Source organism: Alosa alosa, chromosome 8 (genome assembly GCF_017589495.1).
Source record: "Alosa alosa isolate M-15738 ecotype Scorff River chromosome 8, AALO_Geno_1.1, whole genome shotgun sequence".
Taxonomy (NCBI): Eukaryota; Metazoa; Chordata; class Actinopteri; order Clupeiformes; family Clupeidae; genus Alosa; species Alosa alosa.
This window is the reverse complement of record NC_063196.1, coordinates 8,272,555-8,283,832: the sequence shown is the minus strand read 5'-3', so window position 1 is coordinate 8,283,832 and position 11,278 is coordinate 8,272,555. Positions and strand designations below refer to the sequence as shown.

General features: G+C 43.8%; 1 protein-coding gene across 2 annotated transcripts in view; it reads left to right on the top strand.

Annotated features, from left to right (window-relative positions):
* The first annotated feature begins 356 nt into the window (after window positions 1–356).
* Window positions 357–11,278, top strand: part of stum (stum, mechanosensory transduction mediator homolog) — a 17,131-nt gene continuing 6,209 nt past the window's right edge. For both annotated transcript variants that reach the window (XM_048251345.1, XM_048251344.1), the window contains exon 1: window positions 357–675. In XM_048251345.1, the coding sequence (XP_048107302.1) occupies window positions 507–675 (169 nt within the window). In that variant the 5' untranslated portion in view covers window positions 357–506. The remainder of the gene's footprint in view (window positions 676–11,278) is intronic.

The window sequence follows — 11,278 nt, the reverse complement described above, 5'->3', positions numbered from 1 at the left end:
AATGTTACCCCTGATCTCTTTTATCCTGTGCTGGCCAACAGCTCTGCTTGATGACAGCATTCTGAAATAACAACCCATGAAGGCTGGCAGTCCAAACATTGTGGTACTTGGTTATGTTCTCTTTGCTTTCATCTAATTCCCAACGTTATATTTACACTAATGTACATAATTCCTGATTCGGAGTTTAACAGGTGGCTACGTTTATAGACGGTTAAAGGTGGTTCTGATTAGACTTTTTTTCCCCTGATGACTCTGAGAAGAACATCTGTTGCGACTCTAGTGCACACTGTCGCTTTAAATATATCATGCAAGGTTTAATGCAGTAGCCTACTCTGGCGCTCGTTCTGAGGAGGAGACGGCCGTAGTGACAACACACGCACAAACACAGCTGACTTCGTTCAGTTGAACATCCTTGTGGAGACTGTCGGTGGTTCTGGCGTGCAGAGCTCGTGAAATCACTTTTAACGCGGGGGAAATAATCCTTTCCCCTGATTTATACTGACGGGATGGACCAGAAGGACACAGAAATGAACGTAAAGGGAGTTTCTTCCTCAACCAGCGGAGTTGTTGTCCAAGTCAGAGAAAAGAAAGGACCATTACGTGCGGCCATCCCGTACATGCCTTTTCCCGTTGCGGTGATATGCCTCTTTCTCAACACGTTTGTGCCTGGCTTGGGTAAGTTGAGTTCACTTTGGTTGTGCTATTTAGCGTCTTCTTATTACTTTATGAGCATCGCCGGGTAACACCTGTCATCATAGAAAGTGAATACTTTTTAGACGATTTGTTGAAGTCATTTTAGGCACGGGAAAGAAGACCGCGAGTCCGCGTTGTGAAGCCTACCGTTAGCTGAAGGGCTGTACTCGTTGAGCGCTCCTACCCTCAGGTGGACTTCAGGGTGTGGTTGAAGCTTAGTTAGACAACTCAGTAGGCTAACGTAGGCTATGAAGCAAATGCTTCAGTGATATTAAACCTGTGACTGCCTCCAATTAAATTAGACAGAAGTGCAATAAAACGGAACGTAAAGTTTACTTGCCGAAGATTAGATAGATGTCTCTGCTCCAGAGACTAGTTGCGTCTGGGTCCGCTCAAACCTAGCGGAGCCGGAATGACGGGCAAGGCTTATATGTCAGAGATTGCAATAGATAAGGTAATTCGGAATATATTAATGTATGCACGTAATCAACCTTTACGTGTAGCTCCAGCTTGTCAGTGTCACTGTATGCCTATTCTCACTAGATTAGGCTACTTCTACACTATTCTGCCTCTATACACATGAATGTTGTCATTTTGCACTCTCAGTTAATAGCAAATGAGTGTTTTTTTTGTGTGTGTCGCCAAGCTGCATACTTTTCAATCAGTGTCAATGCAGCTAATAATGTGAAATAGGCTAACACTCAAAATATTCATCATCTGCATGGAGTCATGGTCATAATCGTCATCATAATTTATATAATGTAAAACCATCCAGTGCCTGGCAAGTTCACTGACAGACTGTGGACACAGAAGGAGCTGGACTGGCACCTTGGTGTCGCTGTAATTGCCACCACTGGTGTTTTGTTTTGGGTCATCTGTCAGTAACACACACACACACACACACACACACACACTGTAAAATGCACTCCTCCTTTCCTTTCTGTTTGAGATCTTTCGCACCTCATAACTGATCTCTGGGCAATATCTTCTGATGTGTTTAAGTCATTGTAGGGACTCTGCTGTTGCACAGCATTGGCAGTATCAGAGTAAATGTAAATGGCTGAAACATCAGAGCAGTCTCAGCATTCCCTCAGCATAGAAGTGTAGGGTATGGGCCAGAGTCAATGCCATGTTGTGACTGTCTTTAAAAGAAGAATGTTTTTTTTTTTATTATTTAAGTCAGTTCTGAGGTCTCGTTTTTGTTGTTTTGTTTGGTTGTTTATTGGTACAGTGGCTGTACTGTAGCCTTCTGAAGTAGCTCTGAACAACAACATACATATGCAGACAAACAGCACGTTGTGTGATCTCTGCTCTGTCGCCATACATTTATTGATCCACTGACAAGTGACCTCCCTTCCTCTGTCTCTTCCCATGGGGCTTCGTGTGATCTATAGCTCCAGAGCCATGTGATCTGTCCCTGGCGGTTTGCTTCCTGTCTGAGGGTATGCCACAGGGTTGTGCTGGAGCATCGTAAAAAATGCCATTGTGGGGTGAGGACCTGTTCCTCTTGGCTCTCCCTGTGCCCGCTGCAGATGGCCTCCGGAATTGGGGGAGGGGGAGGGAGGGTTAGACGTCTTGACAAGGCTGGTTAGGCGAAGGGTTTGCTCAGGAATGAAGTGGGCAGCTGCCAGCATAACTAGTGCGTCATCCAGCGCGGAGCACACACACACATACACCACACACACACACACACACACACACACACACACACACACACACACACACACACACACACATAAACTCCAGCCCCAGTCCCTCCAGTGGTGTGCAGGCTGCTTTGGTTCTCAGTCACTAGTGACCTGCACTGCTCTATTCATGACCTGAAATGTCACCCTCAGTAACCTGATAAGAGCTATGCAAACCGCATCACTATGGTCATGTTTTACAGAACTCACACTGCGGAGATGAAGAAATAAATACACAGATACTGTGGATAGATAGATAGACAGATAGACAGATAGATAGATAGATAAAAATACCCAGCCATAGGCTAAAATGTCAACATGTCAACAAAAAATCTTTCCGTATTGCATAATCGCAGCATGCCTGCAATATTCTGGTAGACAGGGAGATAGCAACAAGCTCTTGTCTTCCTTAACTACTGGTTGTAACAGAGACTGCGTTCATTGGCAGTTAAATCATTTTAACAGTTGCTGGGTTTAATATACTCTAACTGGCTAAGAGATGAAAAAGATTCAGAGTGTTACTATTTAAAGGAATACATGTTTAGGAAAATGGGGTTTTTAATCAGACTGTGTCACAGATTAGAGCTTGTCTAAGGAACGCACACATTTAATGGATCAGGGCAAGTCTTGTGTAGCTGTATTTCTAATCAGATTGCTTGTGGTCTGAAACCATGAGAAGTAATCAGTGATGTTTATTAAAGCATAATAAGCATGAAGCCTAATGTTAATCCACGTGACAAGACCCCCGTATAGTAGAAACTGTAACAATGGTGCTATTTTCTATTCTTTGTTGAATATCAGAACCTAAAGGAAGCATGCAATTAAAGACCCCAACATTTCCATCTATCAGCAGCAAGAACAACACAAGCTGGTTAAAGGTGTTTGTTTTGCTGTGAGTGCACACACACCAGAGAGGTCTTGTCCTCTTTTTACGTTTTCCCCTCATCCACAGATGAAAGAGAACTTCCAGTGCATGCCTTTATTCTCCCACCTTTGACAACAGTACGGGAGGCCTATTGTGCCATTACTCCCATCCCTAGTTTCCATGGCAGCAGATGCTTCTAAAGGCCCCTATTGCTGAGTGCCAAAGAGGAGCATGGCTGGAATCTCTCTCTCTCTCTCTCTCTCTGTGATTGCTTGCTATCAGGGAGGAACATTTCATGATGAATTAGCTGCTTGCTCCTATATGAAGCCGTTGTGCTCCATACCCTCCATCCTCCATCCGCAAACATGAGTTGCTGATCTGAGGGTAAACAGGAAAGGTTAAAGGATGTTTGTCTTTCATATTGGATGCTTTTGGCCTTTCTGTGACCTTTCTCTGAAATGTCTTGTTCGGACAGAGAGAGAGAGAGAGAGAAGAGAGAGAGAGAGGGCAGGGCTCACCATTTTTCTTTATTACAATGGGGCAGATGCTGTCAGCTGTCAGCCCCATCATGCTGTTGTCCATGTTGCATCCAAACCAGACTCCATCATTGGTTAAGGGGCTTCAATGGGGTTGGTGTTTTATTCAAACAGAGGAAAAAGACACACACAAAAACAAGAAAGATTTTTTTTTAAAAAAGGTGTATATTATGGTAACATCACAAAGTGCCTGTCCAAATTACATATAGAGTACCGCTTCGGGGTTCAGGACCCAGCTGGCATCTATCAGCCAATTAAAGAAGTGTTGGGTCATTCAGCACACTCCTCTGTGCACACACCAAAGCCTGTGCTATTTTTGGTGAGGCAGAATTTCAGACAACCCATCTTTCGCGCTCTCTCTCTCTCTCTCTCTCTCTCTCTCTCTCTCTCTCTCTCTCTCTCTCTCTTGGCCCTTTCTTCTTCCTCCCCTTTTTAATATTTCATATGTGTTTTAATTTCGTAGACTCCTTTCGGATTTCCGAGTGTCTATTCAAGATAAAAATTGTTTGGACGTGACGCTGGTCTGGTCCTTGACCTCCATTTCCTGCCCTCCATGTCTGCACAGGACGTGGTGAATTACTCTAAAAGCTTTTTTTCCTCCTCATCTCCAAGGACCCTGGGATACAAACAGACAGTCATGTCTGAAGTGTGTTTTGGGTGCCTGTCTGGTCTTTCATGCCTCAGAACATCTCAGGAAATAAAGAAAACCTGTCAAGGAATGACATTGTTCCAGAGAGAAGCTTTCTTGGTCACAAAAAAAGAGGAGTGAAATGATTTCGCTATAACACACATTCCTTCATATACCAGATGAATGGAATCTGTTGTATCCCTGTGTTGCCTCTTCTGCAGACCCACAATGTAGTTATGAGCATCATTATACAATTTTGGAAACAAATCAGTGAATGAGTTCACACCAAAACAGTATGCCTGCTGTTAGATTTCTGTGCTGAAGTTGAGTCCTGATAAGGTCAAAGAGAACGCCAAGAGGAATTCAATGATACATTTTACAGTCTGTCTTAATCAGAATATCCCTCTAATTGCCTAATCTAATTGCCTCATGGACTCTGGCTATTGTTGTGTTCCTATGGAAGCAGAGCCGCAAGTTTCATTGTGCTGTTACCCTCTGCTCTACTCTTATGTTTCAAGTCAACACTGAAATCCTAATTCAAGATCTCATTTTGCTAACTGATAGCCTGTGTCCTTTAGCTTTTGACAGCATTCAACAACAATCCGTCATACAGTTGCTATGTGTCTCTCTTTCTCGCTCCCTCTCTCTCTCTCTCTCTCTCTCTCCTTTTCTCTCTCTCTTTCTCTTTCTCTGTCTCCGTTATGCTCGCAGCTTGATGACAGAGCGCTGGGTTTGAAATGAAGTGTGAACGGTTCCCGTGGCTTAAAATACATCCTCCCGTCATGTGGCGGGGCTTAGGCTTCTGCTCCCTGGCTTATGCACACACTTCCACCACCCTTCTCTCTTAAAGGAGAATTCCGGCGATTTTTCCCATAGATCTCTGTTTCTCGAGGTCGCCAAGTACGGTCGGTACGGAAATAAAAAATAAAAACAATCGGTTCTACCTACACTCTTAAAATGAATGTGTTGAAAACAACACAACTTGCATTGAAAACAACACAGCTTGCGTTGTTTTTTTTTGAACACATCTCAGTGTCCAGATTGGGACAACACATTCGTTTTAAGAGTGTAGCTCGAGTTGGTGCAGCCAACAGCTAGAGCTGCCAGGCAGCTACAGTGCTACACTCTGGGGGCATGTTCATGACCCGTCTTCATGACCCCCATGTCCATGCCCCCCATGTTCATGACCCCAGAATGTAGCACTGTTTTTTTCTGAGGACCTTATGAAAAGGCTGAATAATATTTCTGAAATAGCTGCACTTCTCACCTTTTCTCAAAGAGCTTTTGTGCACAAATGTCAACAAGGTCCCTTGCTTGCTCTGCTCTGAATGGTTCAGTGGTTCAATATTGGTGTCTGACTCGAAGTAGTAATGTTTAGTAATTATTGAACATAGTGTATTGAGTGGTTCATCACCTCTTTCTGACTTAATGCAGTAATATTGAAGGATTACATTCAGTGACTTGAGCACTATATGATGCTGTCAACTCCAAACAGGTGAGTTGGTGACAGTAAGCATTTTAAAGTAAAGCTAGAAATTGTTGCCCAGCAGCTGTTGCTAGCTGCTGTCGTTCAGCCATGACTCACTCCCCATGTGAAGACGTTGTCCTTGACATGAAAGTGTTGCTCTTGCTTCAATATCCTTGTGTAAAGCGGGAGATTTTTCAATTTTCGGGCTGGACTTTGGGAGACGACGAGATGTCAGTCTCTCTGAGCAGATCTCTCTCTATCTCAGGCACGTGTTTGCTATTTTAGGAGTGCTAATGAAAGGGATCAGACCCTGATGGTTTTTATATGTTGACCCTGGATGCTGTAAAGAGCCAATTTATTTACTGCAACAAGTGAATGTTAACAGTCCAGCATGCCATACCATGGCACACACACACACACACACACACACACACACACACACACACACACACACACACACACACACACACACACAAACGCACATGTACACACACACACACACACACACATACACATACACACACAAACGCACATGCATGTACACACACACACACACACACACACACACACACACACATACACATACACACACACACACACACACACACACACACACACACACACACACACACACACACATTCACACACAAATGCACACACACACACACACACACACACACACACACACACACACACACACATACACACACAAATGCACATGTACACACACACACACACACACACACACACACACACACACATACACACACACACGTACATGTACACACACACACACACACACACACACACACACACACAGAGAGAGAGGGAGGGAGAGCTGGAGAGAAAGAGGGCAAGAAAGAGAGAGCATAAGCCCAACGTGAGGGCTCTGTGATTAACGACATGTATCTGTCCAAAGATGCCGTTGCCTCTGACATGTAAGATGCATGGTTTTACAGGGCAATGTTGTCAAATACCCCTGTACTCTGTGTCACTCGGAGTCACTGATCGGGGTTTGTGGTGGAGAACATGCCGGAGAGAATTACAGAGATCGTGTTTCAGTGGTTTAGGTCAGGGCAGATTTAGCACGGAAAAGATGTTTAGTGCCACGGTATTTAAGGGAGCTCTGTCAGCCTTTTCGCTGCCCTAATAAAATGGCCTGTAGAATTACTTTTATGTACCCTATTGGAATGACTTGTTAGTGGGTTTTTTTATCGGTGCGAATGGACTTGTGACCTTAGAGGAAGTGAGAAAAAGAAGGAAACAATTTAGGAAGCAATTTTGCTATAACAAGTTGATGGAGTTTTGAAAACACTTGTCCTGGTCAGTACAGGATACTTCACTCCTCCCACATTCAGTTCTGGTCTGCTCTGGTCTTTTGTTTATGCAGTATTTAAACAGCCTCATGAACACAACATGAGATAGTAACTTTGGTAGACATGGCAAAGGTAAGTGTTTGAAGGAGTTGTTTTGACCGTAATTAGGTGTACATTAGATGTAAGTGTACATCCATTTATTTCTGAAAGGTTTTTTTATAGCGAGCCTTGGAGTGGCCTTTTCCTTAGGCACCATATGGGGTGATATGACATTTTTAACTTTAAACATTTTTAAGTATAAATGTGATGCTCTGCAGACTTCTATCACACAAGTTGAAGAGACTTTTTCAAACTGCTCTCCATGAAACCTCTGAGCTAGGCTAAGACACTAAATGCAACATTTTGGCGTATTTATTGTATCTGATGGTGAAAAAAGGGGGAAAAAGGTTTTACAGTAAAATATTGATTACTTTGTAGAATGGACCATTTCCATCAATCACTTCTAAGCAGCAAGCAGCTTCAACTGGGACCTCTTTCGCTTTTTTTTTTTTTTTTTTTTCAGAAAACGAGCACAGCTACAAAGAGACAAAAAGATGGAGAGAGATATAGAGACAGGGAGAGAGAGGGATAGAGAGGGAGAGTAGAAAAGTAGATAATTAACCTCCCACTTTTCCAGTGGGCACCTAAATGCGAACGCTGGAGAAAATTACAGTCATTGAGCGTGTGATGTGTGAAGACAAAGCAAGCGCTCGCAGTAAAGCTCCTGTCATCATCACGGTCGGATACTGTCTTGGGCTCGTGAAGAGCTTGAGGTTGGGTGGGGGGTTGGAGAGGAAAAGGGGATCAGAGGAGGTGGTGGAGGTGTGAGAGTATTTGTGTAATGAGGCGTACTGAGGTGGATGTGTGTCACAGCATGGTTGGTGTGTGTGTGTGTGTGTGTGTGTGTGTGTGTGTGTGTGTGTGTGTGTGTGTGTGCACGCACGCATGTGGTGTATGCAAGGGGAGGCCAGGGGGGATGCCACACTAGGAACCACCGTGTCAGGTGACACCGCTCTGGCAACAGCGGTTACTGTGACAGGGTTCTGTGTACGTATGTTGTGGCCGTATTTTGAGAGAGAGATTCTGTTTTGTTATGTTCTGATGTTTTCTAAACCTATATGCTCTATAAGCTTTAGCAACGCTTTATTTGTGAATGGTCATGGCATGCCATTAAAGCCTTTTTGAATTGAATTAAATTGAGAGAGATGAGAGAGAAAGAGGGAGAAGATAGAGAAACTAAAAGAAGACAAAGAAAGAGGAGACAGAAAAGAGGGAAAGAAAAGAAGAGAGGGAGAAAGAGAAGGAGAGGAAGGGCAGAGAAAGAGAGAGGTGACAGAGAGAGAAATTAAGAGACGAGGCTAAAAGAAAAAGAGAAGTTGAGGAGGGGAGAGGGAAAGGAGGAGAGAAGGAGGAGAGGGGCAGAGAGAGAGACAAAAAGAGGAAGAGGAGAGGAGCAGAGAGAGAGAGAGGAGGAGAGGATAGGAGTATAGAGAGAGAGAGAGAGGAGGAGAGGAGTATAGAGAGAGAGAGAGAGGAGGAGAGGAGTATAGAGAGAGAGAGGTGGAGAGGAGTATAGAGAGAGAGAGAGAGAGGAGGAGGAGGAGAGGGGCAGAGAGAGAGAGAGAGAGGAGGAGGAGGAGAGGGGCATAGAGAGAGAGGGAGGAGGAGGAGAGGAGCATAGAGAGAGCGAGAGAGAGAGGAGGAGGAGAGAAGCATAGAGAGAGAGGAGAAGGAGGAGGAGGAGGAGAGGAGCATAGAAAGAGAGAGGAGAAGGAGGAGGAGGAGGAGAGGAGCATAGAGAGAGAGGAGAAGGAGGAGGAGGAGGAGAGGAGCATAGAGAGAGAGAGTGTTATAGTGATGATGTGGGGAGTGGTGGTGTTGTGATAGGATTGGTGTGTGTGGAATGAGCGCACATCACATGCTGTAATCAGAGGAGCATTAACGCCTGACCCCACGGGCCACACTCATCACCAGAGCAAACGCCAGACCCCACGGGCCACGTTCATCACCAGAGCAAACGCAATACACAGCTCACCAGACAGCACGGAGAGAGAGAGGGAGGGGTTATTATACTGTATATATTTTCTGAAAGCTTAGACCCTCAGGATGTAATATAACATGACATGAGACATGTCCCACCCTCCTCATTAGTATGCTGCCCAAGCATAATACATTGGGTATTGGTAAATAGTGTATATGGCTAATACCATTTTGGGCTATCATGTCATGAGGAGGGTGACAAATGTCAAAACCCATGTCAGTTCACATCTTGAGGGTATATGCTTTCAGACAATATATGGTTTAGGTGGTTCAATTAGTTTTTCCTCCATGGTGCAGCCCAAAATGTATCAGCCATACGCTTAATTTACCAATACCCATGTGTAATGCATGGGCAGCATACTAATGAGGAGGTGGGACATGTCGACATGTCATGTTAGATCACATCCTGAGGGTCTAAGCTTTCAGAAAATGTATGGTTTATATAGTTGAAACAGTTTTTCCTTAATGGCACAGACCCAAAGGTATCAGCCATATACCGATTTACTGTACCAATACCCAATGTGTTATGCATGGGCTGCATACTAATGAGGAGGGTGGGACATGTCTCATGCCATGTTAGATCACATCCTGAGGGTCTAAGCGTTCAGAAAATATATGGTTTATATAGTTGAATCAGTTTTCTCTTCATGGTACAGACCAAAATGTATTATGTGTACACGTTCTTCACCTAAATCCATAGAATCCCATTCATTTCAATGGTAAATTTACTTAAGTGGTCTGCAGGTACAGTGGGAATGAGTTTATTTCTTGTTAAAATGATATTTCTTAAACTCTGGGACCAGGGCTACAAGATAATACCACTTTTTTTGGGAAATTCTTTTTTTTCTTTCAGTAAAACACAATAATCTCATGCCAAAGTCAGATAACTGACTTTTATCATAAACAGGCACTTCAACCGTTTGGTAGAGGTTCATAGAAATTGAATGGGAGGGTCCTTTGAAAAAAAAAATCACAGATTTTTCATACTACAGTCTAATAGAGCAAGATAAAACAAAAAAATAAAATTTTCATCACTTTTATCATGGTGTGCCAGTTAACAGCTGCGCTTGTGACTGAAGTATGCCTCTCAGTTGTGAATGTACGCAAATTGCGGTAGGGGGCGGAGAAAGGTTTAAATGCCTGATGAACGCCAGGTTTGATAAATACCATGTAAACTGAAGAATCTCAGTGTGCGCTTTCTGCGGGTTGGCCATAAAGCTGATAACGCTGCATTCGCAAATCTACGTACATCTGGCCCTGAGTGCTCTTTTAGTTTAATTCAGTTAAGGACCCATACAAAGGTGTAGCAGGAAAACAGACAAAACATTATTACGAGTCACTTATAGTCCTCAAGATCTGTAGTTCCAGGTCCGGCTGATAAGTACTGGGTTTTTATAGCCCAAGCCAGAGAAGTATGTTTACAAAAGAGGGCCTGAGAAGAGGTCTATCTGGTATTTGGCACACACTTTTACTTGGACCGGGACTTTTTCCTAGCAGAGAAAACATTGTGGTTGTGGGTGGAATATATTGGCTCCCTTGCCAAAACAGGAGGAATGCTATTGTGGAATAGCATGACACAGTTTTTGTGCTCTTAATTGTTAATCGTTTTCTTTTCCTGTGTTATGTTGCTCAAGCACAAAGCACAATGTTTCAGGCACCAAAAATCCAGATAGATCTATCACGTACTACTACAGTGACTGCTAATGTTTGTTTAGCACTGTAAATCACATCAATACCATGAGGATTTCAAGGGTTGGCCCGGCATGAGAGACTAACTGAAGTGGGTGGAAAGATGGACACACACACACAAACACACATTAAGGGTCGAAGGTGGCTAGTGCTTGAGCACCGTACGTATACGCGTACCCCCTTCACGTGCCTGCATGTATAGGAAACTAGCTGTTGGTGTCCAGCATGCACACCATCTGATGTAGATGGATGTGTCCCCACCCTAATGACTTAAATGTATCATATACTCCCCTGTAAAGTGGGCTCTGCCAAGCTGGCT